This window comes from Hemitrygon akajei, chromosome 9 (genome assembly GCF_048418815.1).
Source record: "Hemitrygon akajei chromosome 9, sHemAka1.3, whole genome shotgun sequence".
In the NCBI taxonomy this organism is placed as follows: Eukaryota; Metazoa; Chordata; class Chondrichthyes; order Myliobatiformes; family Dasyatidae; genus Hemitrygon; species Hemitrygon akajei.
The window spans coordinates 51,429,109-51,454,233 of NC_133132.1; the positions used below are offsets into that span (position 1 = coordinate 51,429,109).

General features: G+C 42.7%; 1 protein-coding gene and 1 long non-coding RNA gene across 4 annotated transcripts in view; one reads left to right on the forward strand and one right to left on the reverse strand.

The window, feature by feature from the left end:
• Positions 1–25,125, forward strand: part of LOC140733105 (acyl-coenzyme A oxidase-like protein) — a 318,950-nt gene that overhangs the window by 224,465 nt on the left and 69,360 nt on the right. The window contains exons 5-7 of the mRNA XM_073055961.1: positions 10,908–11,017; positions 19,802–19,913; positions 24,695–24,782. Of these exons, the coding sequence (XP_072912062.1) occupies positions 10,908–11,017; positions 19,802–19,913; positions 24,695–24,782 (310 nt within the window). The remainder of the gene's footprint in view (positions 1–10,907; positions 11,018–19,801; positions 19,914–24,694; positions 24,783–25,125) is intronic.
• Positions 19,481–25,125, reverse strand: part of LOC140733106 (uncharacterized) — a 539,087-nt gene continuing 533,442 nt past the window's right edge. For all 3 annotated transcript variants that reach the window (XR_012100227.1, XR_012100225.1, XR_012100226.1), the window contains one exon: positions 19,481–20,344. This is a non-coding gene — a long non-coding RNA (uncharacterized lncRNA). The remainder of the gene's footprint in view (positions 20,345–25,125) is intronic.

Below are 25,125 nucleotides of genomic sequence, written 5' to 3' on the forward strand. Positions count from 1 at the left end.
TTAAACAGTCGACGTTTCAGGCTAACCTGTGCTTACCAGCTGACTGGAGTGTAGAAGGACATCTTCAATCTCTCTTGCTGTGTTCAGTGGTTCAAGATTCAAGATTGTTTGATGTCATTTCCAGTACACAAGTGTAAAGGAGAACAAAATAATTGTTACTCTGGATCCTATGCCACACAAAAATAAAGCACAATAAGATAAATAACACAATTAATTTTTAAAAAACAACAAAAATTTAAGTACATAAGATAGCTTATATACATATAATGGGTTGATTGTATGTCCATCAAGTGCAGTAGGCACACGAATGTCTGTACATATGGTGATTCTGACAGGAACTAATAAAATAGTGGTGGTGGGTGTGTGCAGGAGCGAGTTAGTAGGTGAAGATGTTGGATCAGCCTTACCTCTTGGGGAAAGTATCTATATTTGAGTCTAGTATTCCAGCCGTGAATGCTACATAGACTCGTCACTGATGAGAGTTGGATAGACAGGGTGGGTGGGATCTTTCATGATGTTACAGGTCCTTTTCCAGCATCTTTCTGAATACACCTATGTCCATCCAAGTTTCTGGGAGTGCGCATAATGGACGATGCCACCTGGTCCCTCAACGCCATCTGTTTGGTCAAGAAAGCACAGCAGCGTTTCCACTTCCTGAGGAAATCGAGGCGAGTGAGGCTGCTTCACTCCAACCCCATTCAAACCAATTTTTACAGGAGTACCACCAAGATGCCGTCAGCAGCTGGATCAGTATCAGGCATGGGAATTGTAAGTTTCTAGGGACTTAAGCATTGCAAGAATTGCTGAGAGCATCATCATCTTCCAGCTGTCAGCGATACTTATCAGAAGCACTGCGTACGCAGGGCCCTTAGCATTGTCAAAGATCTTTCCCATCATCCAACAATCTCTTTGACCTCCCACCAGCAGGCAGGAGGTATGGTATTATTAAAGCAAGAACTGTTGGGATGTGAAATAGCTTCTTCCCCGAGCAGTTAGACGTTTGAATTCTCTGCCAACACCCAACTCTCATCGTGCATGAAGCGCCAGGCATGTTAAATGTTTACTTTTTGACTTGTGTCGCAAATGCACCTTATTATTTGTAATATTACTTTGTGTGTGTGTGTGTGTGTTGTTCAGCTTGTTCTGTTTGGCAGTGTGCATGTGTACAAGTGAATGGCAATAAACTTGAACTTGATGGTGGGTAGGCTGGTGCCAGTGATGCATTGGGTAGTTTTGCTACCCGTTGTGGAGCCCTCCTGTCCGCCGCGGTGCAGTTTCCGTACCGAGCAGTGAAGCAGCTTGTTGGGAAGCTCTCTATTGTGCATAGTCCAGCTCTCTTCAGCCTCCTCCGAAAGTAGAGGCATTGGTGAGCTTTCCTGAGAGTGTAAAATGTGATCTGGGACAATGAGAGGTTGGGTGAGATGTGTTTGTACCTGCTACAAATGAGCAGCTTTTGTTCCAGTGCTCAAGAAGAGCAGGGTGAGCTGTATCTGACTATCACTCAGCAGCATTCACATCTACCGTAATGAAGTGCTTCGAGAGAATTAACCTAGACCCCCTGCAGTTTGTCTACCGGTACAACAGGAATACAGCGGATGCAATCTCTCTGGCGCTCAACTCTGCTTAGGAGCACCTAGACAGCAGTAAGACATACATCAACACACATAAGATTCTGGAGGAACTCAGCAGGCCAGGCAGCACGCTTGGAAAAGAGTAAACAGTCAATGTTTCGGGCCGAGATCAGGACATGAGTCCTGATGAAGGGTTTTGTCCCAAAACGTCGACCGTTTACTCTTTTCCGCAGATGCTGCCTGGCTTGCTGAGTTCCTCCAGCATTTTGTGTGTGCTGCTTGGATTTACAGCATCTGCAGATTTTCTCTTGTTTGTGATAAGACATACACTGGTCCACCTTTCCTTGATTATAGTTTGCCGTTCAGCACCATTATTCCCTCAATACTCTTAACCAAGCTTCAAAGCCCAGGCATCTGTATCTCCCTCGTCAACTGGACCCTCACCTTCCACATTGGGAGACCACAGTCAGTGGAGGTCGATAATAACATCACCTTATCATTGACAACAGGGACGCACCTCAAGGATGTGTGCCGAGCCTACTGATCAACTCTCTCTGCTCTCATGAATGTGTAGCTAGGTATGGATCAAATGGGATCTATAAATTTGCCAATGGCAGAATCTCAGATGCCAATGAGGAGGCATACAGGAGAAGGATAAATCTATTTATCTATTTATGTATTTATTGTTATTTAATTTTCTTTTTGTATTTGCACAGTTTGTTTTCTTTTACTCATTGGCCATTTTTCAATCTTTGTGTGTTATTTTTAATTGATTCTATTGCACTTCTTTGTTCTACTGCAAATGCCTGCAAAAAAATGAATCTCAGGGCGGTAGGTGGTGCATACTTTTAATAATAAATTTACTTTGAACTAAAATGTGGATGAAGTGTTTATTCCTCATCAAGAGGAATCTGGGTTCAAGTCATGAGCATTGTGCGTTGACTATTCACATTATGCAATACTGACTGTCCCAAAGGATGAAGGGAAGTTGGTCAACATTTATAGCGTCACGTCAGACAAATCGTAGTTCAGCTGTACACTTCCAACAACAAGGGAGGGTGAGTGACTCAACCCAAGCTGTTGCCACAAATGATTCTTGGCATTGAATTAAAGTAGGTTTGTGGGAAAACCAGAAAAAGATGAAGTTTCTTTTTCCTGTAATGTTTGCTTAGAATTCCTCCTGAATTCTCATATAGATTGACCTACCTCCTGGGTAAATCTCAGAAGTTACATTATCCTTTAGTAGATAGAAGTTTAAAGCATGGATTCAGGGTGAGCTAAACAATTGGAGACATGATAGGTTTGGCGGAAGGAGACCTAAAGTTGGTGAAAGAAGGGTTGGTTTTAAGATTAGTGGCCTCGGTAGTGACCCTCATGATTGGTGCTTGTTCCAGAGTTGTTTTTCATATATGCAGTATTATCAATTTGGATAAGAACATAAGTGGCATGACAGGTAAGTTTGCAGAGAACATTAAAGTTGGTGGTATGCTGGACAGTAGAAAAGATTGTCTAAGGTTGTCCCATACTGACATAGGGACTCAACCCAAAACGTCGACCATCTGTTTGCCTCCTCAGATGTTGCCTGACTCACTGAGTTCCTCCAACAGTTTGGGTGTGTTTTGCTCAGAACATTTGAATGTTCAGTCTCTTCAGAATAGCAATGTGGGACTTCTGTCCCAGCAGAGTAACTGTACAGGTATCTACTTGCTCAGATGGACATTGAAGATTGAGTTGCACAAATTGAATTGAGAAGATGTATGACTTTCCTCTCCAAGTCAGTGAATCAGGAAGTTTCTGTTTTGCAACATTTCTTAGATGCCCCTCAGCCCTTGAGGCCATTCAACCCTTCAAATGTATTCTACCATTTATTGCAATCTTGCCTGATCCTCTGTTTCAATATTATATTGCTGCCCTCATCTTTTACCCTTTGTTGACTTTTGTGCCTGAGAATATATGTATCTCTTTCTTAAATATATTCAGCGATGTGGTATTTGTAACAAAGAACTTCAGGATTAACTACCGTAGATTCCGGACTACAGAGCGCACCTGATTAAAAGCCGCTGGCTCTAATTTTAGAAATAAAATCAATTTTTTACTTGTAAAGGCCGCACCGGATTTTCGGCCGCAGGTGTCCCACGTTGTAATATGAGATATTTACACAGAAAGATATTACACGTGAGGATTTTTTAACTTTTAATTAAATCCATATGGTAACAAAAACAAATACATATTGCAAATGCTTTTTTTCGAACCGTGCCCGTAACGCGGCTACTTTTAAATATACGTTGCATATACTTCTTTACTGAACAACATTCCAATATCTCCTAATGACTGGTAAAAAATATATATACTGCAGCCTACCAGGAAAAGTTATTGATCGCCTTTAACTTAAAAGCAGCGTTTTGGCTCCGCCGCTCCCCCCCCCCCCCCCGCCGTCCCGTTTATCGCAAACTGGTATCCCACAAGACGCGGCGAAACCGGGTGTGACGTCATAGCATCCCGCGATGTAGTACAGAAAACAAATATAGTTAAAACTCTTCTAACTTTAACTAGAAAATGAATTACTAAGCGAAAATATTATAAACTAAATAACTGCCATAAAGGCAGCACAATGCTTTTCTTCGAGTGTTTTCCATGTTGATGAGGGTGAGTACAAATGACTGATTTACAATAATTTAATTGTGAAAGTGCGCTTGATTTATCGTACAATTTCATTGGACCTCTGTGAACTACTCATCAATTTTATTGGTCTACTGTTACGAGGCAAAATGTTTTCGGCGGCATGAAAAAAATAATACATTAGCCGCTCCGTTTTAAAGGCCGCAAAGTTCAAAGCTGTTCAAAATGTGGGAAAAAAGTAGCGGCTTAAAATCCGGAATCTACGGTAACTGCTTAGTGAAACCATTTCTCCTCATCACAGGCCTGAATAAATTAAAGGATCCTGAGATTGGCCCACTGGTTTTAGACCAGCCTATCCCCACTCTACTCCAATCCAGGAAAAAATATTCGGCCTCATTAACCCTTTCAGCATTTTGTATATTCCGTTGAAATGTGTTTATTGATTGGGATATGGCATGAATAGGTCCTTCCGGCCATGCCACCCAGTAATCTCCCAATTTAACCCTCGCCTGATCACATGGCAATTTACAATGACCAATTAACCTACCAACCAGTATGTCTTTAGACTGTAGGAGGAAACCCGGGTGGGTCATGGGGGGGGGGGGGGGGAGAATGTCCAAACTTCTTACAGGCAGCAGTGGGAGTTGAACCTGGATCACCTGTACAGTAAAGCATTGTGCTAACAACTACATTACTGTGCCCTCCTCTTGTCCCCCTCTACATTCTATTAAATACAGGTCTAGCCAACTCTGTCCCTCCTCATGCAACAGTCCTACCATATGAGGAATTAATCAGGTTAAACTCCCTTTCATTCATTCTCAGGTAAGGAGATGAAAACTGCATCATATATTCTGGGTGTGGTTTCACCAACCTCCTGTTTAATTACTGTAAGAGGCCCCTGGCTGGGATTTAAAACCTTTTGCATTCAATGTCTTCTTAACATCTACGTAGAACTTAACTCCATCCTGAAATTCCGCTGCATCCAATGGTATCCCCTTTTCCTTTCTATGGTTGCATTCTCAATAAGCTCCAGAAGGTTTATGAAAAACGATTTCTCTTGCTTAAACACATATCTACTTAATTAGCTGATATTTTCTGAAACAACACAGGTTCTTTTCTGCAAAGAAACCGAGGTGGTCAGTAACAGGCTGGGGGCATTTTCAGGAAGGAAGGCAGAGGAAGATTGCTAGTATTTTGGGGTCACTTCCAGCTTTATTCAGTTAGTCAGAAGTATTGTGCTTACGACCCGTCCTGGATCAGCTGAAACCCAGGTCACTTTTAGTGTCGGAAACACTTTCAAAAACTCTTTACATCTAATTTTCCCAGAAGGGTTGAGCTTTCTGTTCTTATTTGGGCCCAGAGGTTTTTAGTAGGGACTTTCCTGCATTGTGTGTCCTTAAAGATGGCAAGCTAAAAAAACAATCTTCTGTCCCTCTTCGTGTTCCACCTGCTGGGGCAGTGAGGAGCTGAGTCATACAGTCAGGGAAATTCCCTCCATTCTGAATCACCGGCAAGATACTTCAGTGGGCCAAGGGTTATCCTGGGATAAGGCAGAGAAAGACAACCAGTGTTCCTGCCAAATTCAAGGCAATCAATTCATGAATATTTATAATGCTCCAAGTTCAAATTACATTTACTATCAAAGTATGTATACATTATGCAACCTTAAGATTCACCTCCTTGCAGGCAGCCAGAAAACAAACCCAAAGGAACCCATAAAAAAGGAAAAGCGGTAAACACTCCAGTGACCAGAGTGAAAAAAAACCAAATTGTGCAAACAATAAAAGTTAGTAAATAGCATTCAGAACAACAACGAGTCTATAGACACGAAGCCTGGAGCAGGCCACAGCCTTAGCGTCAGTTCAATGCAGAGCCGATTAAAGTTTGTGGAACAGCTAGCAAAACCAGCCCACCCTCACCTCTAGTCCCGATACCCTGCCTTTTCAATCTAACTGGCATTTAAATTGTCTAAACATCGGGGTGTTCCTCGCACTAGGACCTGGGACCTGTTGCGTCAATGCGCTCTGGGCCTGGACGTTTTGGCCTGTTTCCCACCTTTCCAAATCAGCCTGGTGATCGATCAAACTTCGGTCTCGGTTTAGGCAGACGGGCCTCGAATCTGCCTCTTCGTGCTCCGACTTTCCTCTACTCCGTTCGCCCCAACCTTGCCTAATATTCCATTGTTAGCGGTGATCGTTCCCCATAAACTCTACAACGAAAAGTGTTATTAATAAAGTACTTAGTTGTTTCACCAGCACCATCTTAAACCGGAAAACAGAAAGTGGACCCTGCTTTATTCACAAGGTTTGGGGAACTGAAGTCCACAGCTCATTATCCTGAGTTGGCTGATTAGGTTAAATTTTCATTGGGTTATGGGTTCCACCATTTGTTTACAATGAATGTATCAAATCACATGTCATGGAAGCTGCGCTGATAAATTCACATTTGCTTGTGTTGGCCGAGAGCAGTTTTCAGACGGTAAATTGTCAGTATCAGGCAGAATCTGAGAAAAGTGAAACAGAGTTAAGATTTCATGTCAATGATTTGAAATGACTGTTGTTTCGGATGAGTGATTTCAATTGCTGAACCCCATGTCATGGAATTCACAGACCAAACCTCTTTGACTTCTGCCTCTTTTTTTTTAAAGACATTACTGGATTTATGACCAAGCTTCAGGTCTTCTATTCTAACAAGTCTTTGTGTCGCTTAGTGTCAGATTTTCATATACTTTTGGCCATCTTAAGACTTTTAATGTTACTACAGAAGACAAAATGCTTTTTTGAGCAGATACAATTTGCTATTGTATTTGTTTACAGTGACTTTATCAGTGTTGAACATAGATCTACTTCATTTTTAAGCGAATCAGTGTTGTCCTGTAGCCTTACATTGTAAGCTCAGATGATGTGTTGGGATGGTTCACTTTGAAGGTTATGGCAATGGCCAATCTTAGTGTCTCAGTCTCAGGATTATTCCAGGGCATTGATACTGATCCCTGCAAACCTTACAATTTGCTGCTCACTGCTGCAGTACAGAAGTGACCAAACCTCCACATTCAAGGAGAGATAACCTTTTCTTTAGCCAAATGGAGCAGATAAAACAACCACGGGCAATTACAGTGCTGTGCAAAAATCTGAGGCACATACATATATGGCTAGGGTGCCAAAGCCTCTCGCACAGTACCGTACTTGTCAACGCGGAGCGGACGGAGAGCTTGTAAATCTTGCGGGAGCAAAGGATGTTGGGGATGTTGAGGGTGGAGTGCCGTGGGAGGATTGTGGGTAAGGTGACAGAGGAGGCGTGCCAGGGGCAGGCGTTTTGCGCAGTTGCAGACACACCCAGCCCTGAGACACCAGGCAAGGTAATTTGATTCCAAACAGTAGGTTTTTTGTTTTTCATTTGTTGCCTGTTGCACATTGGACGTTTGTCTTAAATCTATCCCCTCTGGTTTTAGACTCCCCAATCCTGGGAAAAGACTATGAGCTTTCATTATACCTCTATAAGAACAATTCTTCAGCCATTACACTCCAGGGGGAAAAAGGTCCTTCCTACCCAGTCTCTCCTCGTAGCTCAAGCTCCCCAGTCCCAATAGCAGTTAAAAGAAGGAAAGCAAGTATGATGCCAGCTTCCAGCAGTTGATACATATCCCTGTAGGTCATGGCTCCTGAAGCTTCCCCGTTTTTATGGAGTGCTGAAGGGCTTTGTCTAGGCCATCCTTTGAAGTAGTGAATCCCAGACCCTCTGCTACATTCTAAGTGAAGGAAACCTTTCTTCATCTAACCTTTAATATTCTTACAGTTACATTAAACATGATCCCCGATGTGTTCTGCTTCTGGCATGTCACTTCTCAACCTGTTAGAATAGGCCTTACCAAAATCTGGAACTGCCCCTCCATTTTTATCTCTACTCTATCTAATAACAATGGCGAATGAATTACAAGCGATAAAACATATTTGTTCTCCCGATGACGCAACCTTTACTGGCCCAGCTTTATTTACTAACACTATATTCAGAATTGCACACCATATTGTTGAGCTAGCTGTGTACTGGCCGAAAAATGTCCTCCATTAGAGGAAATCTGCACTCACTATGCCAACTATATCCCATTTACTGTTAAGGTCGCTGATATCCCCCATTATTCCTATTCCAGTTTTCTTTTGCTCAGCAAACATTTTCCTGCATTTTGCCCTTGTACTACCTTAGAAAGTCTACAGTTTGGAATTGGAATTGGTTTGCTATTGTCACAAGTAGTGAGATACAGTGGAAAAACTTGTCTTGTGTGCTGTTTGTGCCTTTCCCTTCCACCTAGCTTCACCTCTGTTGGGATCATCTACTGTATCTGGTGTTCGGTGAGATCTGATGTAGATTGGGAGACCACTTCACCGAGCACCTTCGCTCCATCTGCCACAAAAAGCAGGATCTCCCAGTAGCCACCCATTTCAATTCCACTTCCCATTCCTGTTCTGATATGCCAATCCACGGCCTCCTCTACTTCCACTCAGGTTGGTGGAGCAACACCTCCTTCAGTCATTGATTCAGATCAATGTTCAGAACATTGATTTCATGAACTTTTGGTCATTGCCCTCGCCCCCCCCCCACCCCATTTCTGTTTCCCTTTCTTACCATATCTCCTTACCTGCCCATCACCTCCATTTGGAGCTCTTCCCTCTTCCCTTTCTGCCGTGGCCTTCTGTCCTCTCCTATCAGATTCGCCCTTCTCCAGCCTGTATCTCGTTCACCAATAGACTTCCCAGCTCATTACTTCACTCCTCCCCATCACCTTCGACCTAGTACTTCTTCCTCCCCTACCCCATCTGACCTCCCCTCTTCCTCTCCAGTCCTGATGAAGGGTCTTGGCCTGACTGTTAAATCTTTTCCATAGATACTACCTGACCTGCTGAGTTCCTTCAGCATTTTGTGTGTGTTGCTCTGGATTTTCAGCACCTGCAGATCTTCTGATGTTTGTAGCTTCACCTATCACCTTCTGGCTAGTCCTCCTCTCCTCCCCCCTGCCCACCATCTTTTTACTCTGGTATCTTCCGCCCTCTTTCTCAATCCCAAAGAAGGGTCTCAGCTGGAAACGCCAACTGCTTATTCACTTCCATGAATGCTGCCTGACCTGCTGAGTTCCTCCAGCATTTTGTGCATGTTGCTCTGGATTTCCAGCATCTGCAGAATTTCTTGTGTTTATTATTAGTTAAACTGCTGCATTTTATTAAGAATATAGTGGATCCCAATCTGTGTAACAAAGAACAAATTTGAGCTTTAGTATTGTTAGGAGCGCCTTATAAACCATAGCTTCCTCAACTTCACTTCTCAGATCCAATTAGTCAACACCATTTAGTTTAAAGCTTGAGAAGACAAAACATTAGACCTGAGAACCTTGTATTCTCAATTCCCCACCAAAGCCTCTATCAAACCAGACGTTGGCAATGCGGTAAAAAGTGTTAGAGAGAGCACACATCTTGTCTGCTCTCTCTGCACACGTGGGCAGTTTTACCACCGTGACTGGACAGCTCCTAATGCTCTTGGGCACTGCATTTCAAGCCTCTGTCTTTCAGACCAGCAGAAATGTATTGACTCATCTTGGGTCGCCATCTTTCTGTACTCCATAACCCCATTCCCGCATCTCTTCACCCATCACCCTGTAGTGTTTGAATAGAACCGGAAAAGGTGATAACTTGAAATATGTCAGAAGACCTCAAGATGGAAGACTTCTTCAACTCTTTACTAGTGTCTTAGAAGTTTCCAGTGAGCCTAAATAAAGAGCCTGCAGAATAATCCAAAACCGCATGAATCAAAAACCCAGACTCTGGGATAAGGGCAGGTTCTCACTTGTTTCCCTGTAGGCATTACTGAAAAGGTGTTACCAGGATGGAGGGCTTGAGTTATGAGGAGAAAATGGACAGGGAGGGGACTATTCTTCTTGGAGTGTAGGACATTGAGAAGTGACCTTATCGAGCTTTATAAAATTGTGAGGAATGTGGATAAGTTGGATTGTTACTGTCCGTTTCCCTGGGTAGAAGAACGTAAACCTAGCGGGAACAGGATTAAGGTGAGAAGGGAATGATTTGAAAGAGAGCTGAAGGGCAAGCTCTGCACACAGAAGGTGGTGAGTATGTGGAATGAGTTGCCAGAGAAGTAGAGGGATATGGACCAAATGCAGGCAAACAGGGTCAGTACATAAAAAATGGACAAGAGGGGCTAAAGAGCTTTTCGTCATGCTGCATAATTCTATGACATTAGTTTTACCTGTGGAATTTTTGGCCGGCAGAGTAGCATAGTGGTTAGCAAAACGTTTTACAGTACAGGTGACCCAGGTGCAATTCCCGCAACTGCCTGTATGAAGTTAGTACATTCCCCTCTGTGACTGCGTGGGTTTCCTCCGGGTGCTCCGATTTCCTGCCACAGTCCAAAGACGGTACTGGTTGGTAAGTTAATTGGTCATTGTAAGTTACCATTTTCAGACTCAGATTAAACTGAGGGATTGCTGGGCGGTACGACTTGAAGGGATTGAAGGGCCTATTCCGCGCTGTATTTCAAAAAAAATTTAAAAAATTAAAAAGGTTACTGCCAGTCACCCTGCACCTGGAAATGCAGTACAAACCACAGGCACTGGCCTTGTGTTTAGCACTGCTTCATATTAAGGTTATTTCATTTCCTCAAGATGAGATAATTTAACCTAATTTGCAAGTAAAAATGTTGGCATTTCATCCATAGGTGGTGGTCCGTGAACTTTTAGCTCAGTATGCAAGACAGTACGAAGAAAGACCAGTTACTGGATTGCTGAGAAACTGGATTGCAGCCACAACTGATAGCTTACGGACCAGGTACCATTCTATTTAATTACAGGAAAGGAAAGAGATTCATTTTATTTGCATTAGATTTCTATTTAAGTTGAGAAGGGTCTGTTTCAATTGGCATCCAACGGGACATTTTCCTTATGTTCTTCATACTTAACATGAATTTTGAAGAGTAACAAGACCATAAGATATAGGAGCAGAATTAGACCATTTGGCTCATCGAACCTGCTCCACCAGGCAGTGCTCATGACCACAGTTCACTAATGTTATCTATGTGGACTTTGATGAGGTGTTTGACAGTTTCCCATAGGACAAGCTGATTGGTGACATCCATCATTAAGGACCCCCATCACCCAGCCCTGTTCTCATCAAGGAGGAGGTACAGGAGCCTGAAAAACCACACTCAGTGTTTCAGGACTAGCTTTTTCCCCTGTGTCATCAGACTTCTGAATGGATAATGGACCATGAGCACAACCTCACTATTTTTGGCACTACTTGTTTAATTTATTTTTTATATTTATCTCTTACTGTAATTTAAAGTTTTTATTATTAAGTATGCAATGTACTGCTGAAGTGAAACAACAAATTTCATGACATCAGCCGGTGGTATTAATTCTGATTCTGATTTTGAAAGTAAAACCCTGTAGGATCTAAAAATAGTGACTGAGTACAAGAACTATTGTCTTGTGTGTTGTACAAAGGTGACTGTAGGTGTGGATTCTGGGACAAAAGCAGATCATTGGAAAAGCTCAACTTTTACCTCCACAGATGCTGCTTGACCCACTGACTGACAACTTTTGCCTCTGTAGATGCTGTCGAGCTCCTGCTCTCCATCTGCCAAAAGCGGAACTTCCCATTAGCCAAACATTTTAATTCCCATTCCCATCCCAACATGTCAGTCCTTGGCTTCCTCTTATGCCACAATGAAGTCATCATCAGGGTGGAGGAGTAGCACCTTATATTACCTCCCCATCCCTTCTTCTACCCCCACTCTGGCCTCTTCCCTCTTCTCACCTCCCTATCACCTCCCCCTGGTGCCCCTCCTTTTTCCCTGTCTCCAATGGTCCACTCTCCCCTCTTATCAGCACTTCTTCTCCAGCCCTTTATCTTTCCAACCCACCTGGCTTCACCTATCACCTTCCAGCTATCGTCCTTTCCCTCCTCCCACCTTTCCATTCTGGCATCTTCCCCCTTCTTTTCCAGTCCTGAAGAAGAGTCTCGGCCTGAAACATTGCCCATCTATTCATTTCCACAGATGCTGTCTGACTTGCTGAGTTCCAACAGCGTTTTGTGTTGCTGAAGATTATGAGAAGCCCCAGAACTTAGAACATTGGAGGCAGCACAATAGCGTAGCGGTTAGCGTAACACAAATACAGTACAGGTGACCCAGGTTCAATTCCGCTGCTGTCTGTAAGGAGTTTGTATGTTCTGCCCGTGACTGTACGTGTTTCCTTTGGGTGCTCGGGATTCCTTCCGCATTCCAACAATGTATGGGTTAGTAGGTTAATTGGTCACGTGTGTACTCACTGGGTCAGAAGGGCCTGTTACCATGCTGTGTCTCTGAATAAATAAAATAAGGTAAAAATAGAAATTGGACTAGGAGTAGGCTGTTCATTCTGTAGTGCTTGCTCTGCTATTCAATACCTCCATAGGTGATCTTTTTACTCTAGTTTTGCTTTCCTGCGCTAATCCATTAACTCCCTTGGTTAGCAAAAGTCATTTGAAAATACTCAAGAGCTTGAATGTCCCGGCCCATATGAGTAGAGAGTTCCATGAACTGACAACTCACTTTTCAGGTCATTCTTGAGCGGTAGATTCCTTCAGTTGGAAATATGATCCAAGTTCTGGACCCCACTGCCAGGGAGAACTTCAACCCAATGTTGAGCTCTTCGATCCCCAGTAGAATGTTGCCCGTTTCATTGAGGTCAGATTAAGCAGGGAGGCCCATGATAAAGAGATCAGTATCCAGCAGGCACAAATTTAAGGAGACTCTTCAAAGGATTGGAGAAGAACTGACGGAAAATAATTTTCATCCACTGATGAGAGGCTGAATGAAGGTGGAGACAGGAATCCTCATCTAAAGAGTACCTGGTTTGGCACTGTAACACATTAGACTCTACTCCAAGATCTGGCATTCAAGAAAATTCTGAAGACTCCAAACAATTATTTATCTTGTCTGGTGCAGACAGAGTGGGATAAATAAACTTTTCCAGTGGCATAAAATATCCATGTTTCTACAATCAAATTTTGAACGAGAAAGCCATCAGTAATTGAATCGAGGGTACCTCATAACTGTTCTTCATTCTGTCCTCAATTAATGCTCATTTGCTCAAGATAGTTGTTTGGCTTGAATTGGCTTCAGTTGCTTGAACCTGGAATCTGAAGTAAAAACTTATTTGGTTCATCTTTCCTCTCCCCTTCCCCACCTGGTTCCATCTGATAATCATCCCTCCCCTTATCAGGTTCCACCTATCATCTGGCAGCCTCTGTCTTAAACTCAGCCACCCAGTTCCCTCTGTCTATTCTTTTTCCTTCTCTGTTCTTCCACCTATCACCAACAAGCCTCAGTCTGAAATCACCCCTCTTCCACTTCTGCTGCCCATTATCACTCCACAACCCCAAAATGTCCACCTCATCTGGTTCCCCCATCAGCTACCTGTCTCCGCCTCACTCCTCCCTCTCTCTTCTATATATTGGATACCTTCCCTCTACATTCTCAGAGTAATGATTTTCTCATTCACTTTGTGGTTAGTGAACATTTCTGCCAAAGCCAGCATTCATTATCCTCCCCGAGTTGCCCTTCAGAAGATGCGGGTGAACTGCTGGTGAAGGTGCTTGCTGCTGCGTGGAAAGGTTTTAGGCCCCAAGGCTACGAAGGACAAGCAATATATTGCCGATCAAGGTGGTCTGCGAGTCAGTGGGGAACCTGCTCTTGCCTCTCTCGGTGGAAGAGGTTGCATGTTTATGAGAAGCTGTTAAGAGTAGGCTGGGTGAGTTAATGTGATGCCTTTTGTAGATTTCGTAAAATGAAGCCACATTGAGCAAGTAGTGAAGAGAATGAATGTTCTGTGATTTTGTATTGATGCCAGTCGAGATGTCTGCTTTGTCCTGTCTGTGTTAAGTTTCTTGAGGTTTGTTGGAGGTGTGTTAAACAACTGCTAGGTGTACATTTTGCCCCATCTCCAGCATTCTTTCTCTTATTTCTCATATTTTCTTATAGCACAGAAGGAGGCCATTTGGCCTATCTAATCTCTGCTGACTCTCAGAGCAATTCCATCATTGCCATTTCTGCATGGGACTCCCACCACCCACCTGCACCAGCTGCAACTTACTAATTTACCAGCACATCTTTGGGTTATGGGAGGAAGTCCAAGCCCCCAGAGGAAAACAACATAGTTACGGAGGGGGGGGGGGGCTGCTAAATCCACACAGATAACACCTTTCGTCAGGGTTGAACCTGCGTCAGTGGAGTCCGGAGGCAGCGGTACTTAACTCTAGCAGTTCACGCCAAATATGCACCACCCTTTGTGTGTGTGAAGAAGTTGCCCTTTCAAATCTCTCGCCTCTGGTCGTAAACCCATGCCCTCTTGATTTCAGCATCCCCTCCCTAGGAAAAAGATTATGTGCGTTTGACCTGTTTATGTCCCTCATAATTTGATCTACGGGACTGTGCAAAAGTCTTAGGCATGTACTGTATATATAGTTAAAGTGCCTTAGACTTTTGAACAGGACTATAATAATTTTATGTAGCGCACTGTTCTGCTGCAAAAAAACCCCCCCGAATTTCACAACATATGTCAGTGATGATAAACCTGATTCTGATAGAGGTCTGTATTGCAAATTGAAGGGGACAGTGAGAGGGGAATCATGGTTGGGAAAAGGGAAAGGAAATGGGGAGGGAGTGGGAAGCACCAGAGGGACATTCTGTAATGATCAATAAGCCAATTCTTTGGAATCAGATGACCTTGCCTGGTGCCTCAGGGATGGGTGTGTCTGCACCCCCACCACCTTCTGCTCCTGGCATTCATTCTCTGCCACCCTGTCCCATGGCGCTCCACCCTCGCTATTTCCAACATCCTTTGCTCCCGCCAGATTTACAAACTCACTCTCCACTCCACATTGACAAATACAGTACTGTGCAAAGGTCTCAGGCATCCTAGCTGTAAATAAGACTTTTGCACAGTACTGTACCTCTATCTGATCACCCATGTTCTAGTCTATGTAATCTCTCCTTGAAAATCGGGCGCCCAAGTCCAGGCAACATCCTGGAAAGTATTTTCTGCGCTCTTTCTATGTTAAATTTAGGGTGGAATCCCACGGAACAACTAGATATTTTTAAAACCAAGTCAGTTGCTTGGTTATTATCACTATATTAGTGATATATTTATACTTCTGAGGTGTGGGGCAGTCTTTTACCGTCAGATTCAGGAGTTAGAAAAACACTTCCCAACATGCAAGTCAATTCTGGCAACCTTTTTGAAGTTGGTTTGCTGGAATTCAGATTGCTGCTGCCTGTCGTGAACCTTACAAGCGTATGTTTACCAGAAGACAAGTCTATCTATATCGGGATGTTTGCATGCAGAACAAGAAACAGGGTAATGATAGGAACCAGACGGAAGAACTGTGATACTTGTGTGTCACCACAAAAGATCAAAGGTTGAGAATTATCTTTGAAGAGATCTCGGGAGGAGCTGTTTTAGTTAGTTTTCCCTAGAACCTTAAAAATACAATTTAAATATGCTCTGTCTTGATGCCAAGGGAGCAGGAAAACTTCCATACTTCATGGAATCTTCACTCCCATCCCAACAGCTTGAATGCCAGATTTACCATCTGGCTTGTATTTTGCCATTGCAGCCAACCAATCTATGTGTGTGCTTCCATGCTTTTGTTGGATGCAGATTAGATTGTTCCAAGAGGCTGACCTCTCCCATTCCATCCTCAGTCTTATATAAGACAGCTGTCCATTTCCCATGAAAACCAGACTCCCCTCCATAGACTCTGTCTAAGCTATTTGCTACCATCAAAGATCTCACTCACACCAAATATTTTCCCTTCTCCCCCCCCACCATCGGACAGAAATTACAAAAGCCTGAAAGCACATGCATCTCTCCTCTCTCACTTCTAATGCAGGGTTTCACTGTGAAATGTCGGTAATTCCTCTCCCCACCCCGCACCTGCTTAACCCACTGAGTTCCCCTAACAGATAGTTTGTTGCTTCAGATTCCAGAAGTCTATTGTGTCTCCATTGCTAGACTGTGGGGCTGTGGTGGGCTAATAAAGGGAGGAAGGGTGGGACCGTAACGTTTGGATGTTTTAAAACTGAAGGACTGCTTCAGTGGGAGACAATGTAAGTGAGCACCACAGTGGAGAGAGAGACTGAAAGTAAATCGGCAAGTTAATTTATTATTGTCACTTACAACAGTACGTTAAGGTGGTGGGGTGGAGATACGTCTCTACCAAAGGAGGTGTAATGCACTCCTTCCCTCCGCTAGCCTGCAGGTCACCCTTGGGCAAGGTGTAGTACCTACTTAGCCCCCTCCCCCTCCCCTCCCCATCCCAATCAGGGTCACGAGAAGCCATGGGAGCAGGTGGTGGACGGTTACATGAGCTGCTGGTGTACATTACAAATCCTGGTTATGCGACCACCAACCCCAGGCAGGCAATCTCTGAAGAGTATTGATAATGGCCGGGGTCACCTGCCTTGCAGAGGCACTGTCCAAAAGAAGGCAACGGCAAACCACTTCTGTAGAAAAAAATTGCCAAGAACAATCATGGTCATGGATAGAGAAAAGAATAAAAACAACAGATGGAAAGACAGATTGATGACCATGATCGTCATGTCATATGACACGGCATGTAATGATGATGGTAATGTTGAAGTAGTACAAGGGAAAAGTGATAACAGACTGCGGAATGAAGTAAAACAGTTACAGAAAATGTGCACTACAGGCAGACAATTAGGTGTAAGGCCATAACAAGGTAGATTGTGAGGTCAGGAGTAAATCTTGCTGCACTACAGCGGACTGTTCATTAGTCTTGGAACAGCAGCATAAAAGCTGCCTTGGAGTTTGTATAGCCTTCCATCTTATTGTCGTGCCTGCACTGCACTTTCCTCTGGTCTTTCCCTGTTGTCCCACCCATTTCTCTCCTTCTATATGTATCCAGATGTCTTTTGATAGTTGCGATTCAACCTACTTTCACTGCTCATTCAGACAGCACAAACCAGATCATCATAGTTCATTGAAAAGAAAAGCATTCCCTTTCCCCCCCTGCATCACCAAAAACCGACCTCGTTAGATCAGGGAAATGATGATACACTGACAGGAATTTCCACTTTGAAGGGTTGAGAATATAACAGTAGGGAGGCCAGATCTCTCACCATCAGCTGGATTAGCGTTAAACAGTTAACTTCAGTACACCCACATTCACAGCACTGAGTTCAATGTAGCTGTTACAAGAAGGGATGGTCTACCTAAATGTCTGAGAAAACTGATTTTTGAAAGAGATATTTGAGGCACATTAAGATACAAGCACATATTATGTATTGCTTTGCAATCATTTGTTATCTCATTGGTGGTTTGATTATGTTGCCCCCTGGTATCAAGGAAAGCTTCTCTGTGGCTGTTATAAGACAATTGAACAACCGTCTTGTATGATAAGACAGACACTTGAACTCACAATCCACCTTGTCATGGCCGTGTACTATATTATCTCCCCATACTACACTTCCACTGTAACTTCTGAATTCTGTACTGCTTTTCCCTTGTACTACCTCGATGCACCGTCGTAATGAAATGATCCGCTTGGATGGCATGCAAAACAGTCTTTCGCCGTACCTCAATACATGTGACAATAATAAAACCAATTAACCAATTTAACCAGTGTTCCATACGCATGGCTGACTTTAAGTGTGCAGACCCCTGTATGTCCTTCTTGACATTGTGAGAACAATTTGGTAGTCAACCACTTGTGGTGCAGTCTGCAGTATCCTGTATGCAGCAGTGTCGCATAAGACGCTACAAAACAGAAGCAGGCTTAGGCTGTTTAATCCCTCACGTCTGCTCCACGTTTCAATAAAATCATAGCTCTTCTTTTCCCTTTGTGTCACTTTATTGAAATAACAGGAGTACCACTTGTTCACCATACAAAAGGGATTACATTTCAGAACTGACTTAGGACCTTAAGACGTCCCAGATAGTGAAAAATGCTTAAACATGCAATCCATTCCTTCTTTAAAGATCATTGTATCCAAGATCATTGACCCTTCAATAACTGAGGTTTTAGTGCACAGTCAGAAACACTAAATATATATCCCTATACAGACCAACTGATCTAGAATTGGCCATCTGGTTCCTAAAAATTGCTCCACCATTTAGTAAGATTGTAGCTAACTACTTCAGATCTAGTGTATATTCTGTCTGTCTTGACCCTTGGTAAACCACCTTGTTTATCAAGGATCTATCTACCTTACAGGTTTCTGTTTCTGTTTCCAGACGTCACTGCTTCTCCACCTCCATTCTGTGAAGGTTTCTCAGAATCTGTTATAATCAAGTTCTCTCGCAATCTTCTAAACATAAGTGGATATAATATGAAATTGTGTACTTTTTTCTAATAAGACATCTGACTCATTCCAGATATTATTCTACTAAAACTTCTGTTAGTTTACAGGAGCTTAGTTTGACAAAAATGTACAGAACAGGGAGAGGTAGAAAATAATTACACCAACAGCTTTAGAATGAAGTAATAGATTTTTTTTGGAGATACAACATGGAACAGGCCCTGCTCACCCTTTGAGTCACACCACCAGCAAACCGCCAAATTACCCCTTGCCTAATCATGGGACAATTTACAAAGACTAATTAAACTACTAATGGGTGTGTCATCGGACAGTGGGGGAAACCACTGGAAACCAGGTGGAAACGCATGCTCCCAGGAAGAAATACATACACAATTGCTTACAGAAGATCTCAGAAATTCAACTCTAAAGTCCAACACCCCAAGCTGTCATAGCATCACGCCACCATGGCAGCAACCCAAGTAAATTTAAGTAGATAGGTCCGTGATAAGCAAGGTTACTGTAGGTAGATGTGACTGTGAAACTCTTAATTCGAATGTCATATAGGCATATCATGTACTTTTTCTAAACCTCAAGATACTTCCTTCATTGCTGAAATCCCCAGCAGTGATGATTACCTGTGCACTTGTCTCTGCAATTTGGCTTTTACCTTGCATCTCGTGGGATAAAATTATTTACACTTTTTGAATGTTTCTACACTTAATAGTCTGTGAGACTGAACCTTGCCCAATTCTTTGCTCGGAGGTATGAGGGAACTTGAGCATGAGTATGGAAGAGAACTAAAGATCACATTGGCATTGGGCAGCTACCCCAGTGGGTTCCATGACAACAGCATGGGGAGCCTGGTGGGTAGGTTCCACTGAAATTCCGCCTCTAGTAAAGAGAAAGAAAAGAATAAATGGGATGTCAGTGAATCGTTTTCATTAAACTTTATTGACTTCTGGAACTGCATACACTGAAGCATAGAAATATGAGCTAGCTATTTGAATGCTGTTATTGAATTACAAAGCAGTGCATTCTGGAAGTGGCTAATATTTGTAGATCATATTTGCAATTCATTAAACTTTGGAACTGGCCAGATGGACTTCTGTGGATGCTTTTAGACTTTTAGTACTGTGTAGACACACGTTAATTCAGTCAAATTGTTGTTTTGATTTCTTAACTTTTAAAACAAGCAGTGTTACTATTGTTTCAAATGTTGAGACACATTTCACCGTCCATTAATTTCCCAATAGTGTCTTCGCATTCAATACAGACACAGTGGGCAGCCTGAGCTTCTTGCTGAAAGCCCTGAATTATCGGGAGAGAGTGCTTCAACGCAGCTTGGCAGCTAGACTCTACAGCAAGGTAAAGCCAGAATCCAGTGAGATCATTGGTTGATAATAATTTTATTGTTACTCATAAGCTCATTATCCTAATTCCAGTTCAAGCTGAAATTCAAGGTTATTGTCATCGTAGGCATACATAAACAGGGCATAAATGCCATGAAAATGAGCTTCTTGTAGCAGCAGCAGAGAACATTGAAAATATAATTTAACATAAACTTAAATTCAAATAAATTATACATAATGTGCATGTGATAACCACAAAAAAAAAATCGAAACCAGCGGATTGGAGATGAGTTGAAATGAAATGTGCTCCTGAATGGGAAGGTGAATTCCTCTTGTCTGCTTTCTTGTGACCATATATGGAGATGCATGGCAAGATGCTCAGTAGCAAGCTTAGCACGTTCCTCGTTGAACAGAAAACAGTGCTGCTCTGATCTGGAGGGAGGAGACCTAAATCGAAGGAGAGAAAAATGTCAGAGTAATTTCAGTCACTGTGTAGTTAACCAGAATAGTAGAACAGTTTGACTCCATGGATAATGCACAATGCATTAAAACGCATTGAAGATGTTACACAATTCCGTGGGCTCTTAAAATACTCATCATTACTTAAGAAATAGAAGCAGGAAGAAGTCATTTGGCCCATCATGCCTGCTCTGCCTTTCAGAAAAATGTGACTGATATTTTAACTTGGTGTGACTTTCCTGCACTAACCCCAAATCCACTGATTCCCTTAATAGCTAAAGATCCATCAATTGCCAAATTAACCAACCACACCCCTCCAAAAATCCTTAACCTTCTGCATGAAGAAATTACTTCTCACCTCTATCCAGCCTCTTATTTTGAGACCATGACCCCTTGGCTATGGAAACACCAGCCAGGAGAGATCCAACTTTTCTGTCCACTTTGTCAAACCCTATTCTTACATTTCAAAGAGATTATTGTTCTTCTAAATAAAAAAGAATACCCAAATTGTTTAATCTCTGAGTATGCAATCCCAGGTACCAATGTACTGTACCTTTGCCAAGCCCGTCTATCTCAAGCATATCCTTCTATATACAGAGAGACCAGATCTGGTATACAGTATATCTGGATGGTGTCTCACCAGCACCCCGTATATTTAGAGCAAGACATCTCCACTCTCAATCTCAAATCCTCTTGTAATAAAGGAAGCCATACCATCTGTCTATAGGAATAAGTACAGTCGACGTTTCGGGTCGAGACCCTTCGTCAGGATGAAGGCTCTCGGCCCAAAACATCGTCAGTGCTTCTCCCTATAGATGCTGCCTGACCTGCTGCATTCCACCAGCATTTTGTGTGTGTTGCTTGAATTCCCAGCATCTGCAGATTTCCTCGTGTTTGCCATACCATCTGTCTTGCTGCACTGGCATGTGTATTTGTTTGAAAATTGTTTTACAGTGCTAGTTTCTTAATCTTCACAAAGACTCCAAGTTTCTTTTCAATGGTCAAAGCCACTTATTTTCTTTTGCAGAGGTTCACAAATATATTTGGAGTCATACTAACTCAATTATTTTCTCTCCACAGATACTAAGTTATCTGCTAGCTATCTTCAGTATTTTCCTTTTGGGTTCAGGTTTCGACATCAGTCCTGACAAGTTTTTCACAGTTTTAATCTGTCCTTTTTGTGAACTCTATCTATAACTGCCTTCATTAATATGACTCCTAAATGTCACCCAAACAATCCCAACATCACCCTATCAGAGGAATTCCCTTTGTCCTATCCATCCCCCACGATTCCAATTTACAACAGGCTTGTTTTTCCACTTCCCCACTTCTGATGAAGGGCGCTTAACATACAATGTAAAGTTTGTTTCTCTTTCTGGCATTTTCATATTTCTAGTATGATTTGACTTTCAGATATGTTGTACAACCTAATATAAAAGCTAGAATGGTTTAATTCTCCTGAAGAAGGGTCTCAGCCCAAAGCGTCAAGTGTTTATTCATTTCCATAGATGCTGCCTGACCGGCTGAGTTCCTCCAGCATTGTGTGTGTGTGTTGCTTTGGATTTCCAGCATCTGGAGAATTTCTCATATTTATGCTTTAACTGTGTTTTTTTAGTGATTTAACTCTAGTTATTACACTTCCACTGAAAACACTGTAGTTATCAACCTTAATTGGTTAATACATTATTACTGAATTCTTATTGTAGTTAATATATCTATTCTATATTCTGCATTTGTCTATTAATCCTGGAATTGCCATTATGGACTTGTGAAACCTCACACACTTAACCCCTGCAAACCTATAAGTCAGTTGTTAGTTAACTGATGGACCACTGTAGAGAGAAGAGCTGCATTATTTTTAAAGTAGTTGTGACTCACAGATCTGTGTTTCAAAACTACTTACTGTGTTTCTGAACACCACCAATTTTTTCTTCTCCTTCCTAGGTAATCCCTCACTATTGAGGAAGACCCCAGTATCTTGAGGAGTACAAGTCCGTTGGGCGTGATTTTTGTTAATGGGGGAATGATCCTTATGGACTTGACTGCCACTAAGGCTTGACAGAACACAGTCTTGATCTAATGGCAAACAGGCAATAGCAATGAGGATCAACCTCCGTAGGCCAAATTTACCTCGCATCACAGTGTTCCATGCGTGTTGTAGACACCAAAATCATTATAAAATAAAACTTCTCAAACTGCTGTCTGTATCTGGTTATAATGAACCAGCTTTACAAAGACATTTTTATAACTCCCATACTTCACATTCCAGACAGGGGCCTTCCACCCAGCAACACAAGTTATCCAGTTTATGTCGGTAGAATTGCATCCATAGTTGCCAGGGGATGGGGTGAATAGTCCTGATAACTTGAGACACCGGAGACTTGTTTAAATTTGGAGCAAAAGAAATCTGCTGCAAGAACTCAGCGGATGGTGCAGCATTTGTAGGGGAAGGAATTGTTAACATTTCATGTCAATAAGTCTGATCGCAGTCCGAAATATCAACCACTCCCGCAAGTGCTGCTTGATCTGCAGATTTCTTCCAACAAGCTGTCTGTTAGTCCTGATGACTAATCTTAAATCTTCCCTGTCCATTGTCAGCTCTGGCTCTAGCCACTGTGAGTCAAAGGGAATTGCACACGAGCATTTCCACTGACAATTTCACACAGTGATGCAGAAGTGCTACATTGTTAGATGGCTCATTCTTCATGGGAAAGTTTAAATCAAGCTTCATTTGGCATTTAAGGATGGAAATGTAATATTATCAAAAAAAAAGCAAGAATCCCAAGGTTCCTGGCTAATACTTATCCCTCTTCACTAAAACGGATTGAATGGTAAACCTACAGGTGCTGGCAATCCAAAGCCTTTGCTTTAATGGTCATTATCACATTGTTGATGTCTCGTTAACATGCACGACCTGGCTACTTTATTTCCTTCATCAGAGAAGTGTTCTCTAAAAGTCGAAACTCTGAAGTATTTTAAATACTCTGATCGCAAAAGATGTTAAATAAATAAAAGTCCTTTGTTATTATTGAATCAATAATTTATCATTGGAGAATTATGTTACTAAGAAGTTTGAATTTGTAATTTGCACGACTTCAGATGCTGATATTATTCAATCCTAAACGTAGGTGTTAAAGCAGTCAGTAATTCCCAACTGTGTGGTATTGCACATTCTCCCTCTTTTCATCAGGTACTAGGTTAATTGCCTGTCGTAAATGACCCCTAGTGTAGGTAAGAGAATTTGAGGTGGAACTTCTGGTTGTCGCCTCCCCTCACCCTCTGCATTCCCCCATCTCCTTATCCACCCATCACCTCCCACGGGTGCTCCACCTCTTTCTTCCCTTTCTTCTGTGGTCTTCAGCCCTCCCCTATCAGATTCCCTTTTCTCCAGCCCTGAATCTCTTTCAACAATCTACTTCCCAGTTACTTCACCCCTCCCATGCCATGCCCCCCACCTCCGGTTTCACCTATCATCTGCCACTTTGTACTTCTACCTCCCTCCCACCACCTTCTTACTCTGACTTCTCATCTTTTTTCCCAGTCCTGATGAAGGGTCTTGGCCCGAAACATCAACTGTTTGCTCTTTTTCATGGATGCTGCCTGGCCTGTTGAGTTCCTCCTGCATTTTGTGTGGGTTGCTTGGATTTCTTGCATCTGCAGATTTTCTCGTCTTTGAGGTGGAATTGTTAGGCGTGGGGGCAAGTAGGTTACATATGATGGGTGGGATAGGGCATTCATGGGATTGTTTTGTGCGGTGGCATGGACATTGTTTCGAACTGTTTGGGTACAAATTGGCAACCAGTTTTCCCATTGCAAGTTTACATGTACAACAATATGATAATGACTGGATAGTCTTTTTTAATGATTATGCACAAAGAATAAATTTTGGTCAGTACATGAGGAATAATGTCCATCCCTTCTTCAACTCTTCCATGATCTCAGGTCCCAAAGGTTGCTGACTGGATCTCTCCGAGCACTCCCCACCCTCTTTTGCTCATCTACTCCCCTCACCCAACAATGGCTGAGTCACATACAAGATCACCTATTGCCATGATCCCTGACTCACTGGTCCTTATGCACCTCAAGATCTTGATCCTCCGTATCTTCTTCATGCTCTCCCCATGTCCCTGCTCTCCCTGAGTCCCTGCTCTCCCCGTGTCCCTGCTCTCCCCGTGTCCCTGCTCTCCCCGAGTCCCTGCTCTCTCCAAGGCTAGAGTCACAAGCCTATGTTAATGCCAGTGGCCCTGAAGATAATGGACAGAGAACAGTTTGTTTTCAAGCACTTTACAGTTAATTTTTTGTATCATTTTTTGATTGTTCATGTGCTTCTTTTCCTAGGTAGTGAAAAATAAAGAGGAACCCTTCAGTGCATGGAACTCATGCCTCCAGCACGTTACCTGCCTTGCTCTGGCACATATTCATCGAGGTCAGTGGGAAGATCTATTACATTGATGCAATTGTTTCTCATCCTTTGATTTTCAGGCATTTCACCACCCCGGCACACAAACTGCTCAGGGAACTCACCAGGCAACAGAAGATATGTAGGCCTAACCCTGTTTAATCATTTGCCTGAATCTCTGATTCACTCTTTCCATTCCTGAAATATTTTACAGCTCAAGTTAAATGTGAGCCATACTCATGACACAGGGTGTGATATCACTGGATTAGAGTCTCAGAGCTTTGCCCAGTGTTTACAGTTAAACGCAGACTGACCCCTTGCCCCACCAACCTCGGATATCACAGCATTCAAATTCAGATCCCGACTAAGG